Source organism: Athene noctua, chromosome 8, assembly GCF_965140245.1.
Source record: "Athene noctua chromosome 8, bAthNoc1.hap1.1, whole genome shotgun sequence".
NCBI classification, from domain to species: Eukaryota; Metazoa; Chordata; class Aves; order Strigiformes; family Strigidae; genus Athene; species Athene noctua.
In genome coordinates, this window is record NC_134044.1 from 13,355,382 (window position 1) to 13,378,995 (window position 23,614).

General features: G+C 39.2%; 1 protein-coding gene across 2 annotated transcripts in view; it reads right to left on the bottom strand.

Moving 5' to 3' along the window:
* The window catches only part of SLC9A9 (solute carrier family 9 member A9), a 211,615-nt gene that overhangs the window by 182,805 nt on the left and 5,196 nt on the right, over positions 1–23,614 (bottom strand). For both annotated transcript variants that reach the window (XM_074912503.1, XM_074912504.1), the window contains exons 2-4: positions 19,170–19,372; positions 15,081–15,158; positions 14,399–14,475 (exon numbers count right to left, since the gene is read on the bottom strand). In XM_074912503.1, coding sequence (XP_074768604.1) covers positions 14,399–14,475; positions 15,081–15,158; positions 19,170–19,372 — 358 coding nt within the window. The remainder of the gene's footprint in view (positions 1–14,398; positions 14,476–15,080; positions 15,159–19,169; positions 19,373–23,614) is intronic.

A 23,614-nucleotide genomic window follows, 5' to 3' on the forward strand; every position in this document is an offset into this window, starting at 1 on the left:
TAAAACCCCCGTCATCTTGCCAAGATTACTAATGAGGCTGCAATTTGCCAGTGAGAGGTTGCAACTGTAATGGGTTTTGCAGTCTATTCCTTTTACTAGAAGGGCATTGTAAAAAGGAGTTCAGGCTTCCAAGTAATTTCCAATCCTTTAAGTGTTCCCATAACTAATGTGATTTTGTTAGTGATGTCCTTAAATCATTGTGTCGTGATTCTAGTAACTAAGTCTATACTTAGAAAACTAAATGAAAACATTTGAAAATCAGGATGGTTATCAACATTCTGACATTTAGGCATACGGGACAATAATTTTAGCTAAAAGGCTCTCTCATATGCTTGACACCCCTAGTTTTCTACTCAGAATTGTTTCATCAGCTGTGTTACTCTGAATCCTTGGGTAAGATGAGTGTTTGGAGAGTGACACGTAAAGGATGATGCCAGTTTGGTAACTTGAAGTATACCCTTACAATCAGTGCTCAATGCTGGAGAAAAGCGAGGTGTGTCCTGGCTGCTGCCGACTTTGGAAGCAATTCCCGCCGCACAATAAACAAGAGTGCTGGCATGGCTCTGCCTGCTTTGGAAACTGCCTCACTCCAGCTACCCTGAATCTGGGTGCCCCCAAACCAGCCCCACCGTGAGGAGAGGTGCCCCCCAGTAACCGAGAGAAGTGCTTTGCATAGAAACCAGGCACTTGAAAAAAAGTTTTGTTTGAGATAAAAAGTTTCTTTCCCTTCTTTATATTTTTATTTAATCATCTGAAATCTGACGCAAAATCTGTCTTTGGATCAGTTTGTCGTTTCTCCCACCGGCTTTCCCCGCCCAGCCCTGTTCGTGCGTTCACGGGGGTGCCGAGGAAACTCAGGCTCCGAAGCGCAGCTAAACCGCGCAGGGCCGCCCCGCAAACACGGCACACGGCCATGGGGAAGGGAGGAGCGGCGGGAAGGCCGCGGGGCGCGGGAAGCCCTCTCTTGCTGACCGGCTCTCGGCCCGGCTGGCGGGGTGGCAGCCCGGGCAGGCGGAGCGCGGCCGCCATCTGCTGGCTGCCGCCGGGCGCGGCCCGGGCCCTGCTGCCGCCGGGGGGGAGCCCTGCTGCCGTCGGGGGGGAGCCCTGCTGCCGTCGGGGGGGGGCCCTGCGGCCGGGCCCTGTGTCCAGGCGCTGCCGCCGGCGCTGGAGTGAGGTCCGGGTGGTGCCCGTGTGACAGGAACCGGACCCCCGGTACTGGTGAGCGAGGGCTCCCCAGGCAGCCGTCCCGCTCACCAAAGCCTGCGTTATTTTAGTTCTTTCTCACTGCAGGACTGGGTGCTCTCGTTAAATACCTCCATTTGCTGTTCCTCTCATTGTTTATTTGTGTTTTAAAAGGGGTTAAGGTGCTTTTTTTCTCCTCTCTGACACAAGTGGAAAGAAATGCTGTGGCCTGTATCTTGAACAGAGAGAAGGGCTCACCATCAGCACCACCACACCTGCTGCACGTTAAACACAGGACAAAGTTCAACAGCAAAATGGGACCATTTGGAGTCTTAATAAAACTGAGAGTAAGGCTCTTGCGCTGAGTGGCTGATCCAGGATCAAACACAAATGTTTCTTTAGGGCACAGCAGAGGGCTGTTTTGGACAGGTGCCCAAACGGGATGGTGATTTGGACAGGAAACCAGGTCCTGACTAGCCCAGCTGCATCAGTGCTCTTCGACCTGGCCTTACCGAGGCTGTTCTCTCTTCCATTGTACATGAATTTTTCAGCCACCTGAATGGTGATGGCAAAAAAGGGCTTTTCAGATACAGTGGTCCAGCAAATAGTGTACCACAGCCCAGTGATGAGAGCAGGCATGGGGTGTCAGAGTTTTCTCCCAGCTCTGTCGCTGACGCTGTCTGAACAGTCACATCCCTTAACCCATCAGCAAGTGCATTCTTCCACACCTAAAGTGAGAGCAAAGTTCTGCTTCCTAGAAATCAAGCCATACTTAAAAAGGTATTTAATATCTTTGAATGAGAAGGTTTATATAACAGACCATTTCAAGAGGCAATAAAGTTATGCTATGGCCCCAAATTGCGTATCTCTGTATGGGCCAGGTAAGATAACGTTAATGGGAAGATTACTGAAAACTTAAATCAAGTTACTTATCATGGAAGGACTTGTGGGTGGAAATCCCATTCTCCTGCTGGGCTCAAAAAGGAATGATCATTGGTTTGAAATCCACCTGGCACTTGGTTACTAATGCTATTCCTCAGAGATGGATACGGAGATGCATTCAGATTTTGACCAGACAAAGCTCAGAGCAATCTGCTCTAACTTTTGAAGTTGGCCTTGTTTTCATCAGGGGATTGGACCCGAGGTCAATGGCACCCTAAATTATTTGATGACTGTGACAAAACAGCGCCGAAGAGCAATCTCACTCAGAGTGTTTGAAGGGACAGGAACTGAAGTCAGATGTATTCATATCCCAATGAACAATGGTGGGCAACTGCATAACCAGATGGCATGATTTGCAGGAGTAACATCAGATAGGTTCTGCAGCTTTCCTTATTTTATCTTATGATACTTATGTTCCATAGAGATTGCATAAATACATACTCTTTGCCCTCCTAAAATCAAATAAATGAAGGTCATTCTCGGGTAACACACGTAATGTTTTTATGTGCAGTCTCAATTGGATTAAATCAAATAGGCAAACAGAACTCTGAAAATAATTCCTATTCCTCAGCAAAATGAGCCTTTCCTTACTTTCACCACTGAGTGTGTTGTAAGGCTGGGTGAAAGGAAGGTGAACAATCAAAAAAAATTTTGTTTTTTATTTTCAGTCTGAGTAACAGCAGTCTGCTCATACAACATAAGTAGGCTACAAAAAGGTGTCAGTGGTGCAGTATCTAGGTCAGTCAGTGTGCCTATATATGATCTTACATCCTTGTTGCAGAGTTTCACTGTTAGTCATTGTCTTTTTACAGATCAAAGGTTTTTTTACAACTGACATCATCCTGCTCAAAATTTGCAACATGCACACAAATACCACATAACAGATTAAAGCACCCCTGCTCCCCCAATAAGGGAGAGGTCAAAAAGTAGTGGAGATTGTGGTCTTCTAACATTTCAATTTTGGTTGCTGCTAGGCTTCAGAGAGAGGGTGGTTATCTGGGGAGAGGTGATGGTGCAAAGCGTAAGCGAGCACCCAATCAGTATATTACAGAAATGAAAGTGACTTTTCCTTTTTAAGGTACGGAGCTGGCTATGAACAGCAGCTAATTAGTATTTTAAGAGCCACCTTCATGCATAAAGTCCTTGCTGCAGCAGGAAGTGAAATAGTCCTAGTCATTTTTCTTCAATAACACTTTTTTACTGCAGACTCCATATTTCAAAAAAAAAGGTGAGGAGAAAGAAAAATTGCTTGGGAAGGTAACTATTAGGTATAGGATGATAGGGACCAAGGTAAAAGAATCAAACAGAAAGTTACAGAATAGCTTAAAGGAATGGACTAGGGGCAGAATATGTTCTGCTGTAATGTGTGTTGTTTATAGCATCACAGAATTGTAGACTATCTTAGGTTGGAAGGGACCACAGGACATCTCTAGTCCAAATTCCTACTCAAAGCAGGGTCAGCTATGAGATCAAACCAGAGTGCTCAGAGCTTTAGACACTTAGGTCTTGAAAACCTTCAAGGTTTTCAAGATGCTCACATGTCTGGACAACCTGTTCCAGTGCTTGATTGTCCTTATGGTGAAAAATTTTTTGCTTGTATTAAGTCAGACCTTTTTACAATTACAATTTATGCCTGTGACTTTGTCCTCCCACCATGCACTGCTGTGAAAGAGTCTTTGTCTTCTTGAAAATCTCCCCTTAAATCCTCTCTTATCTAGGCTAAACAAGCTCAATTTCTCCAGCTTCTTCTTATAGGGCAAATATCCCAGCCCCTGTCCATCTTGGTGGCCATCCACTGAACTTGCTGCAGTTATCAACATAGTCAAATGTCTGGAGTATGGAGTCAAATGTAATGCAGTTCTTCTCAGGCGGAAAGTATTAAGAGGAGAGCCAAGACTAGGGAAACACCTTAGATGGTTCACTGTCATTTTAATAATCAGAAACAACCAGGAGATGCAGAAAAGCTATGTATGCTATTTAAATGTCATCTATCTATCACTGTGGAGAATCTGACTATCTGATCAGACCAGCTTTTGTAGGTTCTGTATCCACTGAGCATGGCATCTATCCCAGAGCCATTATGAAAGCTGACGTGTTTACAAAACACTTCAGCCTGGCAGTTGTGCTCCATAAAAGATTTATCAGATGCAAGTGCACTGTTTGATCAGCCAAATCAGAAGAGGGGTACATGAAATGGTGGTGGATGTGTGAACAAAGCACCCTTTGAGTTGGTGTAGTATGAAATTTTCAAGGTAACGGGTAGATCTGCGTCACCCTCTCCCTTGCTGCTCCAAGTCAAGCACACCAGTGAGCTGCTGCTGGTACACTTCTAAATGTTCATCAGCATTTTGTCTGCCTGAAGCAAACAGGTCAGTTTGAAGAGCCTAAAGGTTGCAGGCATCTCCATGCTACTGTAGTAGAATAGGATTTTCCTCCTCTGTTTTAAATTTCTGTTACACCTTTCACCCTGAAGCAGCTCAAAGCACTTTGCAACCATTTCACAAATTCCTGTGTACATGATAAAAGTCATGTCATTGCCCATCTTGATTCAGAAGGAAGCATAGCATGGCTTACTGCCTAGCTGAAGTAGAGATACCTTCCACAGTCATATGCTTTGTGTGCAGGTTTCTCATGCAGTGTGGAAGAACATCTGTAGGAGATGGAAAAAGAACAAATACACCGGAGTCAGTATACCTCCTTCTCCTCTGTAGCCTGGAATTCTGGGAAGTGGATATGCCATTCTCAGAAGTAAATGGCAGTGTGCTGTGAAGACATGGGGCCAGAAGGGACGCGTGTTTTCCATTTCAACAGCTCTGTAAAGATGTTTTCGCTGAAAGTTAATATAGAGACTGCGAGAGTAGTGTCACAAAGTTGAGACTTCCCAATGATGCTGCAGCCAAGGAAGCTGGGTTGCACAGGTGTATGGTGGTCTGTAGGCAGTGAAATAGGGGATGACAGTCTTGGGATACCACATTGGGTGTCAGTTCTTAAAGGATCCATGAAGATCAGGGAAGAAGACATTAGGAGATCTATCCAAAAGTATTCATTCCTGCAGTAAAAAACTTGAACTTCCAACGCAACTGGGAAGAAGCTTTGCAAACTAACCCCAAAAAAACAACCAAACCAACTTCAAACAAACTCTTCCCTCCAGTGTGGGGTTTCTTCTTGGGAAATATCTGGACTTGAGTGTTTTTCCTATTTTGCAACAAATGCTGTTTGCATGTTTTTCAGAAGAGTGCATGATATGTTTTTTGCTGGACTCCTGGAAAACCTACTGGGTATCAAATACCAGATTAAACATCCTTTTGATTGTAGATCCTGGTATTACAGGTTCTGTTTGGCTCTGCAGTCCCACACCTTTTGGTGTTCCCTAGATAACATTGCTTTCAATATCCTTAGTATGCTGAGGGGTTCTTCTGGAAGATACAAATAATTACATCCTGCTGTTCACCACATCTGTTTATGAGAAGAAAAACTGTGTTTTCTGCACGATCAGCTCTGCTGCAGTAAATAATGCCAGATGTTTATTGCGAAATAGCTACAAATTCTGACTGAACTTGCAGCAGTGCACATACTTGAATGCATCAAAGTACTCTTGGAAGAACTTTCAGCTCTGTGTGGGTGTTAGTGGTCTGGGAAACACTATTTTATATCAGTGTCTTGATTTAACACAGCTTCTTATCTGTAAGTTGACAAGTCATGCAAATTAGAGGGTTTTTTTACTGCTTTATAACTTTTAGAACTCCTAGAACTTTCTGAGAGTTGTGTCTATGAGAAAGACTCTTCCCTTTTTTACTCCCTTTGCAAAATTCCTGTTCCCAGATACCATAGCAGCTGTGTATTTTCGAGGGTCTCTGAACTCATACTTTAGTAACCCATTTTGGATTCACTAAACACCTTTAAACAAAAGTGATAAGCAGGAATTAACCTTTGCAACTGCAGCTGTGAGTTGCAGTTTGCTACTCCAAGACTGCAACAGAATTATTTTAGATTTGGATTGACCAAAGAATCAAAGCTACTGCACTGGAGCACTGAGCTGCACATTAACAACTAAACACGCCAATTCTTTTCCTGCTGGGGTTCAGTGTTAGGCTGCCTTCTTTGGAGAACTCTGGAGAGATTTATCTCAATTTTCAGCTAAATCATGCCTGTTGAGTTTCCTCAAGTCAGTGCAAAAATGATGCAGTACTGCCTCATGACTGAAAGAAGATGCCTGCATTCACTCCAAGATGGGACATGAAAGCAGTCGAAAAACCAAAAGAGGGTACCAACACATGTACTGTACTCTCACATAAGTTATACTACATTCAGATGAAAGTCTGCTTACTAGTTTTATCTTTATTTCCAGTTATAGGCTGAATATGTCTTCAAAAGATTAATAGAAATTACTAAAGCTGATTATCTGATGTTCAGGGGGTTTTATCACTGAGGAGGGCAAATGATCTGTATGTATCTTTTCCCTCATTCTCTCTCAGTTAATCTGTATAGCACCAAGATACTTTAACACACCCCCTCACCAGTTTCTCTTTCCACCAAAAATAGAACTTTTATTCTTGCCTGCAGTGAGGTTAAGCATTTGCTATTTACAGGTGGTGTGTGGAGGAAAGGTGGACCTTGGGTTTTTTTGCATCATTTGGTGGGAACATGCAGTACAAAACAAGATTTTAATTAGAAAAAAATACTCCTTTCCTTGTACATTAATGAATTCTGAGTTAATACAAAAATGATCATCTGACAAGGCAAGAGCTTAGTTGGTGTAGCAGCAGATAATCCTTGTAAAGGTATTTGCTTATTTTATGAAGAGCTCTTTAACAGAGATTTTTTTTTTTCCTGTTACCCTTAACCTGGCCCCATTTTTCCTTGCAGAAACAGTTTCCAAAATCTGGAAAAATCCCATAGCACTGTACAGTAGATTCACGCCAAACAACATTTGGTTTTGCTCTGCTGAAGCACACAGCTACAAGTGTTTAGTTTCCAAGTTGTAAAGTCTATCTATAGCCCTCAGATGAGAAAGAACAGTCAGATTATAAACTCAATACAGTTCAACATCAACAGACCCCTTTTCTATATTCTATTACGCTTCACTTAGAAAGTAACATCGAACACACCAATAACATAACTAAACCACCTAGCATTTGCCAAACTACTGAGACATCTATGAAACTAAAAAAAATATAGAAGCAGAAAATCCCAGAGTCATGAAGTGCTCAGTAAACATAGCTACTGCATGCTGAACCTCTCAGGCATGCTCTGCTCTCTTAGTGAGAGATGCAACCTGAGTCTACTGAGAATATGTCAATATATCAGTATATCAGTAGTCCTGTCTCATGTTCCTATGAGGCTAGAGCAAGCTACTTGTTGAGAAAAAATGTTGTAAAATAAGCTAACTTTTCAGGAGGAAATCACACCACACACACACAAAGACACGCGCTTTTTAAAAAAAAAAAAATTTTGAAAGCCTGTTTTCTATTAGAAGTGATAAAGTGTAAATAATCTGTCTAAATGGTATGCCAGTGGAAGGAATTTGTCTCCTAACCTTTAGAAATACATTTGGATGGGTACACTGATGGAAGAACTAAATCTTTGTACAGTTCTGTCTGGATGCATCATACCCATGTAAACTGTGTAAAGAAAAGTTGAACATTTCTTGCTACTGCTGCTTTTTCAGCAACAGTGTTATTAATTCAGCCCATTCCTTCCTCCATTAGGAGGCACAAAGAGGGGCTGTTAAAAGTGTGCAGCTGACAGTGAAGAAAAAACATTTTCATGTGATGATGGAATCTCAATACAACAGACATCTGAATGGAAAAAACTTACTTTCATAGAAAGGCTGTGATGGAAAGGTGAATCTCATGCCTTTTTCTTTTTTTTTTTTCCTCAGAAATGTCTGGAGTAGTATTTGATATTTCTTGATATTTTTTTCCTTCTCTCTTAGAAATTTATATTTATTTATGTCTATGCCTGTGTATAGGAACAGTTTTGTTTCTATACACAAAACACATTTAAGATTCAGTTTTTGAAAGAAATAATTTTAAAAGTTCTATTCTGTTCTCAGATTTTAGCAATCATGTGCAACAAGCATTTGAATATTCATTTGTGGAATGGCAAGGGAAAGGATTATTGATTGCCTGTGAGAATCAAATATGGTGATTTGTTCCTTACACTTTAATTTAAATGTCAGAAGATATTTTGTCCAAACTGTTAGTCACTGCAATTAAAAGCAGATGCACAAAAGAAATATTTTGATCCTATGTGGGTTCTTTAATTATAAGTTCAGTTTTAAGCACTGATTACCATGAAACAATCTGATATGCTTACTCTAAAGCAAGCATCCATGCGCTCACAGACTTGTACTAGAATTAATCAGGCCAAACTAACTGACTTTGGCTCTAGTTGGAATATGGAGAAGTCCTATCCCTCCAGCCAGAGAAGGCTATGCAAACTGAGTAGCTAATATAAACACCTATATCTTTCCCCTTTAAATAGTGATGATCTTGGAATAACTGTTCCTAACACCTCTATTATCAGCTGTTTGTATTTCATAACTTCACTAATGTGAAACTACAATTACTTTTTTTTTTTTTTTTTTTAATCCAAACCCTTTTTTTACATCTCAGTTTTATTCAAGCAAAATTCTCAGTGCAGCCACAAAGACAGATCAAACTTGGCCTACGTTGTCTGCAAATACGTTTGTTATTTGAGTTACACACCTAGAGAGCTTTAAATTCCAGAAAAATCAGGTCTTGCCAAACATACTAGGCAGGCTGGAAAAATATGAGTAAGTGACTACAAACACACTGCATTCTGAATAACTAAAATGTAGTTTTGGCATTGCAATTCGAGAGAACCCGAGTGAAACTGAATCAAAAATCACAGATAAGGCCAACTTTATGATGTCAGTGCTCCTGTGCATAGGCATCTTGGCCCTAGCTGGCACTGAGAATGCTCATCTAAGAAGTCAAGGAGGGGGGAATATGCAAATCTTTCTACTCCACCTGCCCCTCGGTACCTCATATGTTGGTCTGATAGTTGTTACCATAGTGTCAAGGTTTTTCCAAATATTTGAGCACTCACTCTTCCAGTATCAAAATTGAAAATATCTCACAGGCATCAATTCTGGAAGATGCATCCCATCAGAAGCACAGTTTATTAAAAATAAAATCTAAGGGAAGAGAACACTATTCCTTGCAGAAGCCCAGGTTAGGTCCTTCCCCCTGCTTCTTCCTAAAAAGTTAAAAAAATATAAAAAACAAGAGGGGCAAATGTTCATTTAATTTTTCAGCAGCCCGTTTTTCATGTGTTTACTGAGTAGCATCAGCTCAGTGCTGCTTCAACTTACAGTTAGTCATCAGTACTCAGCTAATATCCAGATACATACTGCTAAGAGAGAATAGCCCCATGCAACAGCCACAGAGGAGCATAGCTGGCTATATAGCTATGTGCAGAACACCCCTGGAGTCCTGGAGTCAAGTTGAGCGTGAGTCAGAAGCAGACTTCGTAATTGCAGCTATGAAAGCTAACTGCAAACCACACTGCGTGCACTGAAGTGTAGTGAGCAAGTCAAGAGAAGTGATTAGTGTCTTCTTGGCACTTGTGAGGTGGCATCTGGAACAATGCGTTCAGTTTTGGATCCCCAATACAAGAAAGACTGATAGGAGACAGTCCAGCAGAGAACACCAAGAGGGCTGGCAGGCATGATGCGTGAGAAGAGGCAAAGGGCTGAGTTAGTTCGGCCTGGAGAAAAGCAGCTTGGCTTTCTCTTGTAACTAGGAGGCGAGGTAACTGCTGTCTGCAGCTAATAGGTGGTTGTAGAGAAGGTGAAGCCACCTTCTAGGAGTGCATAGTGAAAGGATGGGAGGCAATGGTTACAAGGTAAATCACAGGAAATTCCAACTGGATATGCAGAAAACCAGTATATCGTAGTGAGGGTGGATAAGGCTGGAACAGGTTTCCAGACAGCCAGTGGAATTCGCATTCTTGGAGATACTCTAGACACAGCTGGACAGGGCCCTAAGCAACTGGATTTAAATTTGAAGCCAGTCATGCATTTATTGTGAGGGTGGCCTGCAGACATCCAGACACTGCTTCCAACCTAAATTATTCCCTGAGTCTATGAAACTCAAGTAGTCTGCGACAGCAAGAGACTGCCTGCCCTGTATCAGAGAAAGCCTCAGAGAGACAATCTGTATGATTTTTCTTAGGAGTAAAGAGCAGTCTCACTGATGATCCCACACTGTTCTTCAGGAGATGGGAAGCTGGAACCGTGGAGAGGAGATCCAGTGAGAGACTGGTCCTATACGATCTTATATCATGCACACCTCGAGTCACCATGAAGGGACAACTTCAGCAATTCTGCAAAGTCAGTGTGGCTTGGAGTGGGGGAATTTCTCCTTTCCCTCAGGGGATCTCTCTGCATGGATCCTTGCTAGTCAGACTCGGTGCAAAGGGCATAATTTGGCCTAGCTGGGAGAGCTTATGTATTACTGTAACTTGTAGGTGTGTTAAGTGGCTGAGGACAGTATTACAGCTAATATGGGCAGGCATTCCTTAGAGCAGTATTTGGTTGAAAGCAATTGTGTTTCACTACTGCCTTCGCTAAAAAAAAAGCAACCTCTCCTACCCCTCCTTCCCTTGCCCTCAGTGGGAATATCTGATTATAGCCTTTTAACAAAAATTCTACACGGTTCCTCTTTCTTGATGCCAGAAGACAGCCATTTACACAAAAGCAAAGATTTATAAAGAGGAGACAGGCACCATTGTATCAGTGTGTTCCATGGCAACTTTTTAGCACTCTGAGAGTTTGCAACCATCCAAATGATGTTCCTGTTCTTTATTAATGATATTTCCCAGCTGTTTCTGGTTTACAAAGAGAGGTCTGGCCCTTCTTTGTAATAGGCTGTACCCTGTCGCTCCAGCAAGCCCCACAGGAGGAGGTCACAATGGGGCGCTTTGTAATTCAGTCAGGCAGGAAGAGCACAGACCCTATGAGAAGCTGCAGATACGTGGCGTCGAAGCCTATATATATCGATGTACTGATATATGTGGTGTGAATATATAATAAAAAGTAAGCACACATTTAATCATACCTACGCATAAAATATTTGTCTACAGCAATGTAATTTAGAAGTACCTCAGGGTTCTGTCCTTTCTTTTGTAACAACTATAGCTCTCTATCCCTTCTCTCTTAGGACATGTTTTTATTTTAGGACTTATTTTTAGTTCCATTCAGTAAAGTTTTTATATTGTCTTTCTTCTTCATAAATTCATTATCTCATTCGTACTCTGATGTGTACACGATGCAAACATGCTTCACATTCACATAAGCCCTGTTCTGAATATTGTCTTCTCTGCAGTAATTTCAGTGGGGATTGTGGGTTTGTGTGGAACACAGCATAAGGCCCAGTGCTGCTCAGTTCTTACTTCTCTACCTTAGGGTTTCCTCTGGATCTTTATCCCTGACTATGGGGTTGAACTCTGACTTGCTAGTAGGAATTGTTCCTAGTAGGAACTTTCCTTAGTAGATTCTACCTGCATTTATTCTGTTTCAGAAAAAATAACATGGATACAGAAATTACAGTATTTGTAATTTAGGTTAAACTCAATATATTATGTTTCTTTTAACAAGCTTGTCAAAGCTGCTCTGTCATTTTCCATTTACAAAGGGCATGACACATGTCAGAGCTCATAAACCAAATGCATGTTTAAGAGCATCACTGGGCTGGACAAGTCCTACTGCTTTTCTGCCATCTCACAGAGCTATTAGCAATTGGTTTACAGGACAGAAACATTCCTTGGCTAAGATAAGTGAAAGGAAATAGAGGAAGAGCCCTAATGAGATCCAGGATCACTGTTACCCCAGTAATGAGCTAGCATTTAGCTCAAACTGTTATCAGGATGTGGATTTTTTACTGTGGATTTATAATTCCAAATTTAGGATGATATTTGCCACATAAATGGCTATGAAAAGAAACAGCTCCAAGAGCTAGGGCCATATGGAGGTGTATATTACTGCAAATAAAGACAGAGGAAAAATATGAGTGGTGTAGCTGTCCAAGCTGTGATCTTCATGGATCTCTGAGCAAGCATTCACCCCCCAAGTGATGATGCTGTGATGCTGAAGTTTCTATTTCATGTGGGTAAGTGCTTCCAGAGCTCTATCACAAGCTGTAGAGCCTCACACAGAAATCAATAGAGACATACCCATATTCTGGGTTGATAAAACTCCATGCCTGTTCCCATTAAAACAGAAGGATCCCCAACATCAAGAGTTTTCTGCCTCATATAATTCTCTAGAGGACAGCAAGCAATAACGAGTGAGAGGATGAGGTGCCATTTCTCAAGGAAAGCAAATTTTCAGAAAGAAAAGCAGGATTAAGTTTTTCCTCTCCAATAAGTGAGACACATGGCACACTGTCTCCTGGAGTTACAGATTTGTGTCAGAGTTTGAAGATATCCTTTCTCCTTAGCTCATAGCTGTTCAGCAGTTTTTCTCACATGAAGGGGAAACAGCCACATACAGAACTTACACTCCTTTGTACTTCAGCACAGAAGGTGATCATACTTTGAATGTGGCTTTTCGTTGTGGACTCTAAAATTTCCTGACATTGGGAGTGACCATAGCTTGCAAAACATTTAATAGCCACAGTGCCTCAGGTACGTTATACTTACTAAGCTACTTGATTATTAGGAATCTAGGATGTCAAGATAGATGAGATGACATATCCATAAAAAACCAGTTTTAAAATTATTCAACTCTAAGTTGTAGATCATTCATGTGTTTTACTATTATCAAAATGACATTGAAGGAGAAAGATCCATGTCAAAATAATGCCAGCAAGGAACTTACACCTTGATGCAGTACATACATCTTTACTTAAAGGTCCATTATAAAGAAAGGGAAAAGACAGAAGTAAAAAACTAATTGCTTCTATAATTTGAAAGTGCTGTTCATAGGCACAGAATTTTGACCAGTTTTAAATTCAAGCACTCCCACAAAACCTGAAACGTTTCCATAAATCTTTCCATATCATGCAGAGATATGAATGGTACATTTCAGAGTTCTACAGCCCAGGACCTCAAGGAAGTCCTACAAGATGCATTATGCTGCCTAGTCTAAAGCCTGAACACCAGAAAGTTCCATGAATTTTTCCTATTTTGTCTCTGCACAATCCCAGCAAGATGAAGGCCTCTCAGCAAGACTTACTTGCTTACATGCAACACTGCTCCATCACCTCCAGAGGCCACACAGACTCAGATAGTTCTGCTCTCTGCACCACTCTGTAGCACAAAAATGCCAGGGGCTGCCTAGTGATGCCAAGATGAAACTGTGAACAGGGCATCGCTCTTCTCAGTAAGGCTCTGTGCAGTCACAGATACCCACTCACTGCAGAATCCAACTCTGGTCATTTGTTTTCACCTGCATCAGGAATTTTCCCAGAACCTAAGAGCTGAAGTGTCTGTGTGGTATTCATAAATATTGTGAAACACATGCACTTTTAAGATCTAAAAGGATTTTTAAACGGTTTGTTTAATTTTGACTGAGCTAATCAAACAGACAAATGAAAGTTTCATATCATGCCAGCCTGGAAATATATAATCCATTTCTGACTAGCAAATCTTATATTTAATTAGGCAAATTTTGAAACAAAATTAGAAACTTCTGACTAAAGAGGTATAGAAATAAAACAGGATTTTTTACTCTTTTGCTTTTTTCCTTTCCTCTTTTTCTGCAGAAGACATTTAGTCATATCCTGGCTAAATTCATACATAGTTCCAGACTGAGACTTTTCATGTGATCTTCAATTAAAAGTTTCCCTTAGCCTTTGAAATTACTCCAGTTATTTTACATATATGCCACTAGGTATCTGTTCCTCCCCCTTTTGATATTTAAAGTCCTTCCTTTTCTCATAGAGATCTGCTGTCCTCTAGAAAGAATACTGGTTAGAAGCACAGAATTTCAGTCAAGAGTATGGTTCTGTTGCTCAAGACAGATGGTTAAGCTACAGGGCTGTAAAAAGCAGTTCATGCTTACTTCAGTCACAGACCAGAAGTGAAGGACACAATTTTCTGAATGCCCTTGGTTCTTACTATCCCAGAGTTTCGCCTTTTCCATCTCAGCATTCTGTGATAAGGAATTACTTTATCTGTTACAGAAATTGTAAAGTATATTGACCATGCAGGGTCCACAGTTCTTTTTGCAGTGTAGTTTTTAAGTAAAAAAAATACCAAGCATTAATAATGACTTCACTAATAATAGCAGAAGGCATTCACTTACCCTATAACAATGCAGGAAATGGCAGTTCCCAAAAAGGCATAGGTTAAAATCGATCCTAAGTTACGAAAAAAATGTCTCTGAGGAGAAAAGTTTGAAAAAAAGTCCTTTGTAATACAGTCAATGAAAGAACATTCAGACAAAGTTGAAACTGCATCTAAAAGCACCATTTGTTATAACCCATATCTCAAATATATGATTAAACAATATAGGCTACATTAGTTATTTTGGAAAATACAATTTAAGGTTATTATTTTTTTTTGTCTGGTGGAATGCTATTGAATTTCTCTCTTTTACGTATCTGGCCAAATGCTTCACGATCATAACAGAAGTTCACATTGAAAGTGAATGCAAACAGTATCACGACCCCATCCCTTGAACAAAGTCCTGACCATGCAGTGCATAAACCGCAGACAGGCTGCTGCCTACATGCACTGTCACCAGATTCTGAGTGGTCTCTTCTGAAAACAGGAATGCCGAAGTGTTATAAACTGCACAATCAAATCTTTGCACAGATGCAGAAAGGGAGCAGATTGAGGTCCATGCACCTTTCATTTTCTTCCACTCCTGTCAAGTTCTTCCCATGCAATATAATTAACTGACTTTTTTCTGTCACTAGCCTGTTGGATCTAGGAAGTAGCAATCACATTCAGTCACTTTTGTAATACAAGAAAGAGGCACATACCTTCTTTAAACTATATCCAGCATGAAATATAATGGGTGGCAGCAAAATATTGAAGAAGATGGAAGGATCAAACGTCATCTACCAGAAAGGCCAAAAGAGTCAGGGTAAGGACAAGTAAAGTAGCATTTAATTTGATTTGATAGAATATGTTTTAATTATAACTTCTTATCAGGGTTAATCTTAGGATCTGCAGGCCAGAATGTTATTCTGAGTTGTTTTCTTAAAAGTATTAATGTGTAGCTCATTACTGATTATATATGTAGACTACATGAAAAGTATTCCTTAAAGAAGGAAATCAGTCATGCACTGTTTTACAGGGAACACATACAAGCAGTGTTACCTGTGATAGTATCTGCACTACCAGACATCCAAATTGGCAGTCCCATGGCTTAATTCCTGGTTCAGACATGGACTCTATCCAGTTTCAGGAAAGACATGTCATCAGTGTTGTGTCTCAGTTCCCCATGTACAGAATGGTGATAAAAGGCCTACACTGCTAAAAGCAGTGTAATATTTCCTTATAGCATATCTATTTAGGTACAGACAGACTTGTTAATGTTGTTTAATGAACTACTGGCTGTCAGCTAGTATGTGCTTTCTTGAACTACTGCACATGAAAACCGTGCACACTTTTACCCTTTTCATTATTTCACTTGAGTTAACCTAAAAGGGATCAAAAATGTATTTTACCTCATATTTTCAGCAGGCAAGGAACATTCATGTGGCTTGGTAATGTAGCTCAGATGCAATGTAACTCATTAAACTATGATTATATAAACAGTTCTGCTAAGCTGACAGCACAGGTTTCTGTTGTCCTAAGGTTTCTCAGTAAATCTGCTGACTGCTTCTCTGGCATCATTTCCATTGTAATAAATAAAATCACTCCAATCCAGTCAATCAGTTTTGGCCTGACTGTAACAAAACAAGGTCTCCACAGTAACTAGCTATTTCTACTTCCTAAAAAAAAAAAAGTATGTTTAGCAAAGCACAAACTGGCCTTTTTGGCAAAAGGACTGCCTACACGGATGCGAAATTCACAAATGACATAAGCCTTTTCTTCCAGATTTTGATTTAAGTGTTTTGTGATGGCCTTAATATCAACTCAGTTAATTTACCATTAACATCCTCAGTTCCTTGCTGGTTTTTGTATTTCTATATATGCTGATATTGTAGGTCATACTTTCAAGGCCATGAAACTGTAATTTGTTTCTGGTGACAGTTATCTGTCTCTGTTACTGAAGATGCAACATATCACTGTGTTATGAAACCTGAGAGGGACTGATGCTGTCCTATTACCTACGAATCTTGTATCTGTTTTATAGGCAAATGGGTTTCCTTATGCCCTCAATAAGCCAAGGACTAGATTCAGCCATTCTACGAAGACTGACTGGATTTTCTGCAAAGACATAGCTAAGGTGCAACTTGCTTTCAGAACTAAATGTGTGCTATGGGGTTAGTCCTTTGTGGTTCCCGTTCCAAGCCACTGGCTAACACAGCAGCAGACATCACTTCGTCCTCTGTTAAGCAGTTTGTTACACTCAAATACCTGTGTAATGTCAGCCCCACCCATGTGAAACATAACATTTTTGTTCCTACAACAGCCAGTAAGAGTTTATAAAATACCCATTAAAATTTTTGAAGTAATGCTAGAATGAGGACAATGTTAGGCAAGGCAAAAGGTTCTTATACAAGCTGTCATCGGTACACTGCTCATAATTGCCTTCAACTTCAGGCACAGAGAGAGAGAGACCAAGGATACTCTTCAGCCACTGCGATTCATTACCAGTAACTTTCAATGAAATAGAATCCTGTTTAGAACTATAGAATTGCTGGAGAAAAAATATTTTAATAAGTCTGTGTGCTGTTTACTGTTCTGTCAGCGGGCTATTTTATACCAATACTTTTAAAACAGACGGGATGGAATTAGCACAAAGCTTCTTTGTTCAGAAGATATTTTAAGGCTACAGTATTCTAGATTAATTATTTAGCTTTAAAAGAATAGGACCTGCCTACAAAATTACTTCTGTCTTCTAACAGATAGCTTGATTTGACAAACAGGAAGTGAGAGCTCAGCCTTTTTTTCCATTCTGCTTACTTTGAATTATAAAGCTGAAAAAAACCCTATCTGGCAAATAATGTGCCAGTAACTTTGGCTATGGTGGTACTTTCATTGAAAACATGATAAAGGATTTTCTTCACTTATGAATTAACAGCCTCAGATGTTATTTTTGTAATTAATTCTGCAAATGTGTTAAAATACGTTTTCCACAGGCATCAGAAATCCTGACTGTGTGTTTTAGTATTCAAAACCGTGTTCTAAATACATGTCTGTAAGTCATGGCACAGACTATTCTTTCTGATAAATGCACTTAGTAGACCCTTATACCGAGGTCAAAAGGGAATTACACTTGTATGAAAAACAGAGCATGGTGTGATCGTGTTTTCTGTTCTTTATGTTAGTGCTTCTGCCAGTCAGGAAAGCTGCCAGGCATTGTTACTGTCTCCTAAATATTGCTGAATTCCTCCCTCTTTCTTTTTTCATTTATTTTCTTTTTAAGAGGGCATCTCCCAGATCATTTTAAAGGAAAAAGGAGTGAAAATCCAGGCAGGCTGAGGTTTCTCCAGTAACCCACAACTCACAGTTGAGACTTTTAAGAATCTTCCAGCAAAATGAGACTATGGAAAGAAGATTGGGCAATCTCCTGTAAGGGCAGCAGAAACTTCTCTGAGAGTTAGTGCTTATCCTTCCTCATAACACAAGTCGGCTTCATCATACCAAGTTTGATGAAGATGTTAAAATGTAATGGATTAGTATATATGCCCTGGAAACTAAACATACACTTTTGCTAAGACAAACCTCTTGCAACCAACTAGCAGGAAAAAGGATGAAGATTCAGCAAAATCTGACAAGTCTGCCACAGTATTTTCCTGTCTCCACCCACCACTGCTCTAATAGTCCTTGATAGTCTAGTTCTGTCTGAGAATGGCAGGAGTCTGGCAGTAATGACAAACAGGCACACAATGGTGCTGCATCAGCACAGAATTTGAGCAGATGGTTAAATCCTAATGCTGCTGAGTTCCCCAGTGTACTTTCTAAGCATAACTTAACAGTTTTTGTAATGATAACCACTACAATACACAGGAAAATGTATTACTGTGCTAGATAAACAGTGATACTTGGAAAAAAGCAAAATAATATATTGCAGTATTATAAAAACAAATAACTGGTAAGGGCTTAGAAGCTTCATATGAATATGTGATGTCTTTGAGCATAAAATCCGGGTTTTAAAAAATCCCTCTGTACTCATGAGTTCTTTAATTTGTTGTCATTTTTTAAGAAAGTGAACATCACAAGAAGTAAATATTGCAAGGGTGGGGAAAGAATGTATTAATAAAGTAAAATATTTTAATACTTGTATACTGGAAAACAGAAAAGTCCATGACATTGTAAAAATACACTGTAAACTTCCTCCCACACTTCCCTTTTTGCATCCAGCCTCAATTGCCACAATGCTGTCCCTCCAGGGATAGCCAGTGAAATCCCTTCTGAGGACCACTGCAGTAGTGCATGAACGTACGAGAACATTGGAATGCGTTTAAGTGTTATAACCCCCCCCACTTATCTATGGAAGTTTACCTATTTACAAGTTTAGATTTTGTAAAATGGTCAGAGGTTGTAGTTACCTCTGCTGCATACAGGAGGTAAACCTCCCTTGCATTATGCTGCCAGAGCAAGCTGCTTTTAAGACAGAGGATGAATGAAGACATCAGTGGGTTTTACAAAGTTCTGGTGGCAATGAATCCAAGATAACGGATGTATCTGCAAGTGAACTCAGTGTCTGCAGGAGGTGGGACTGTTACCTAAAAGAGTTTGGGCAGCCAGCTGTATGCTAAATGATGGTCAGGTTTTTACTGCACATTATTTCCATTCCTGTTCTCCTTCCTCAGTTACCCTTCTAACCCTCAATTCAGAATAGTCTCTCTCTCTTTCTGTGTCACATTTTAGCTTGAAACTAGTTTTGCTCTCTTAAGGGTGTAAATAAAAGAAATATGTTAAACGGTTTAGAACAAAAATAATATAGATTTTACCTTCTGAAGCATTGCATTGCCCTGGTGGCCATTGACATTGTGGTGGCTGATTTCTCTTTTGTATTGATATTCATAGACCTGATTGGTTATATTAATAAGTAGAGTGGATGGCCCAGATTTCAGTTTTTCACATTCATAAACAGTTCCACTTTCAACATCTGATGCTTTTGTTGCGTATCGTATAATTAATCCCATTACAAGGCCTGGAGAGTTAAAAAAACAAAACAAAACAAACAACAAAAAACAAACATAAACAAACCCAAAGAGATTCAGGTACTTTGAAGTATCTGATGCTACACAATTACTGATTTGGAGAAAAATGAACTCTATTAAAGCTAGGACACAGCCTTCTCAGTATTTCCAACTTCATGGAGGTACACGTCACTCAACACTTCATGGATGACCATAAAATATTCTTCCAAAATGGTGATTTCATTAGAATACAGATGTGGGTTTGACATATGCCCAGTTGTACTCCAAGTTTTGTGATGCAGTTGCTGGAATCATTCTGATATAGTAATTAACCGAGTTGCTTATCCACTGCAATTTCAATAGATATTTAGAAAAGGGGGATGCCTGCATAACTAGTGTGCTGTACTGAGCATATAAAAATCTGCTGTGATTTTACACACTTCTTTTGTGGGGGCAAAACTCCGACACAAGTATCCTCAAGCACATTCTGCTTTCTGTAGAAGACTATTTTTGAGACTGTATAAACATGGGAAAATAAAAGGAAGAAGGAAAGGAAGATTAAGACTAGATTAGTTGATTTGATTATGTACAATTTAGGCCTCTTATCTAAGACAGACATTTTGGCTCCCTTTACAGTTAACGGAGAGGAAAATGTACTTCTGCAATTGTCCTCTGGAAAGTACACTTCTTTCTGTAGGCTCTAGTGGGAGCTTCCATGATGATTTCAGGAGAGGTGACTGATATTTAGCTAGATAACGTTATTGAGATTATTTCCACTCTCAGAGACTTGGATTTGGTTTCAAATTTAATTTCCATGCTTCTTTTATGTCCTGTATGCTCTAAGTCCTATATATATGATGGAGAGCTTTATAGTTACTAATTATGAACAGATTAATAAAAAGCTAAGAATACTCAGATTAAACATTGATGGAAGACATCTAAACATCTAGCTAGGTATACTTATGAAAGATAAGAAAGAAATTCAATTACAAGAAATAGCTGATAAGCATCTGAAAAATATGTTTAAGTTTTATCCAGTAATCAGATGCCATGGTGATAAAAGTGATCATAAATGCATAGAGAGATAAATAGGATATCTTTGCTATTGTCACATTTTCCTGTAACAGAGACTCTCGGAAATGCAGATTTCTAGCATACATGTAAGGCAAGTTTGTAGCTTCCTGGACTGATGCTACAAGAGACTAACAGCTGTATTGCTTGTTTAGGATGGATATGCTTTTATGCCTGTTTTGTATCTATTGTCTAGTATGGTTGGTTTCTTTAAATGATAGAGAATTTAGATAAGTAGTAGGAAATCCCAAGGCCACTTTATTAAATTATACAGTATTTGTGCAATAAATCAGATAATAAATAAATAAATAGTTATTTTTATATAATAAACACAAGACATAATTCCTCAAAATTTTAGTGGAAAGCACATATGGGAAAAGGGAAGAAAGTACTGCATGTGCTACTGTGAAATATGACTTCTATAATGATCAGCCCGGGTGTCCAAAGTCATGAGTCAGAACTCAGAAAACCATTAATTAGTTAAAAAAGTAATGGGTTTCATCTTATTTTTGTTAGATTTCCTCTAGAAGAACCACATATTTAATTTTTAAATTCAATTTCAAATACATTAAAAATTCAACTTAATTTGATGCTTGAACAAGACTTGATGTTTTCTTCTCATTCTCTGGAATAGAAGACTTAGTTTTTCCTTTCTCATTTTTGTTCCTATCACTCGATGTTTTAAACCATAGCCTCTGTTGCACTTCTGCTATCAGGTATTACATAGACTTAATCAGCTCAGGTAACAAATATTTTGCAGACATCCACCAATGCCTGTACAAGGACAGTGGCAGAAAAAGACTGTTCAAGAACAGAAATATTTGGCAACACAGTTCTCTAGAATCAGTATTATGTCACAAAATGGAATAGATTTCGAATAGTGAGGAGAAAGAAGTGTTTGGTTAAATTAATGTGCAGTTACAACTTGTTCACCCATCCCATCGTCTCAACTTTCATTTCCCTTTTCCTTCCTTCTGCATTCTCTCTGTTTGCTTGCCAAATTTCCCTGTATGTCCCTCATTATCCTTCCCAGACGCGATTCTTCTGTGCTTGCCCAACTTCTTGTCTTGCTGCATCTCCTGGTCTCTAACATTTACCTGTTTGTTTACTGCATCTGTCATGCCAAACTGCCTTTTCTGGATAGTTTTGTCTAGACCCTCATGCTATGTCTTCCTAAACTACATAGAACAGTAATCTTTTTTTCTACTAGCCTTGTTTCTGTTCTATTGGCAACAATGACCATCATGCTTATTTGTACAAGTAACAGTCTTCTTGCTGCATACAGACTTCAAGGAAATAGTGCTATTTTTAACTGAGAGCTCTAAAATCATGAATGAAGCATAAAAACATGAAAATTATTTTAAAAATAAGAGTTTCAATCTTACTAGTCAGAATTATTCTTCTGATTTATTTTTTTAGCCTTTGAAGTTTATTTACATGGCTTGTACATGTAATAACTTTCAGAATGTCAACATGGGACTGCTCAAGGGAGATCAGTGGAGACTGGCTGACATTGCCTTTACCGTCTCTACTGTACAGGGCAGGTGGACTACTGTGTCATACATCATTCTGAGATTCCTAGTACGTGTGTTATATTGGCTAATACAGCATATACTTTGAACCAAAATCTGTTTGATTGTTTTAAAAATGAAAATTAATGTTCTCAATTACAGTAATGAAATGGCATTGAATTGTTCAAGGGCAAACTACTTGAACCTGTAGCGTCAAGTTTAAACTAGGAGTAGAGGACTGTTCTTCTTCTATATTCTGGGAAGATATGTTATCTTCAGCTGTAGTCTCAAACTGCCTCTGTAGGAATTTTATGGAATGGAAACAAATGCAAATATTGTAGATCCTAGTCCTGCAAGACAGCTCTTGAGTATAAATAAATCCATTTGCAGAAAAGGAATGTTTTAAAAATATGATCACAGTAGCTGTAGAGAAATAAAGATCAACGCTGACTGGATTTACAACTGAATTCATGTTTGCCTTTTGGGTTTTCTTCTAACAGCTTTAGATCTTATCCTCTGATGGAGTCCAGATCTGGGCAATGTACAGAGTCACACAAATAATGACATTATAACGAAAGAAGGAAATTGTGAGAGTATCCAATAGCATACACATGTTGGAGAAATTACATTAGAGAAGATTCTAATAATCAATATTCTCGGGGCATCAATGGGGCTTTCAGGTCCTTGTGGCTCTTAAGGAAATTCTATAATGTATTAAATTTGAGCAAAATGTGGATGGTATCCATAATGATGGGTTGATTCAGAATATTCTCAAATGTTCTATGGAAGGCTCAGACAAAGACAATTGCTACCACTACACTATATTGCAAAAGTTGATAATGAGATTGTATTCTTCCTTCAGTAATAATAAATGTGCCAAAGACCCTACATAAAACCCCCAGTGAATTAAAAATCTGGGCAGAGTGTATTTAATATTTTAGTAGGTGTATCATTTATGGAATGCACTTTCTGCTTTAAATCATTATATAACATTTCTTTTATGACAGAATTCAGGAGCCCAGATAATAGTCTAATGTAAATAATTCATTTTAAAATAGGTGTATAATGTACTCTTCTTTCCACTACTCCCAACTGAAATCATGCTTTTGTAATGTATCTTCTGAAACATTCTTTATCATTCATTTGGAGAAAAAACCCAAACATTTGGGAAATATCATATGGATGTATCCACTATGAAAAAAGGCTAATAATTTCTAGTTTCCTTGCAATCCATGTTTCATGGCAGATGAATTAAACATGAAAATTTTCTCAAAAAGTTCTATGAACTTTGGTATGTAAAAATACGCCTTTTTTACAAATAGTTCTGATTTTGTAGTGGTATGCACAGAAAGCTTGGGTTTACTTTCTAAGTAAACTTTGGTTTACTTTCTAAGTCTAGAAATTCAGCACTTAAAACTCCCTGAAGATCAGTCAGAAATGATGCTGCATCTGTTACCTGACATCACAAGTAGGTATTATGTTAAAGTACTGGTTAGCATGAATAAAAATTTCAAATCATATTACGGCAGTTAAGGATGTAGGTAATTGTAAATGCAGGCTCTTATGTCAGGCTAAACTAGAGGGTACTAGCACAGAGTACCTATCTTGTATTCCAGGAGTCCAAATCAAATGATAAATGTTTTCAGCTCAGCTTCCCCTTAAGACATTTTC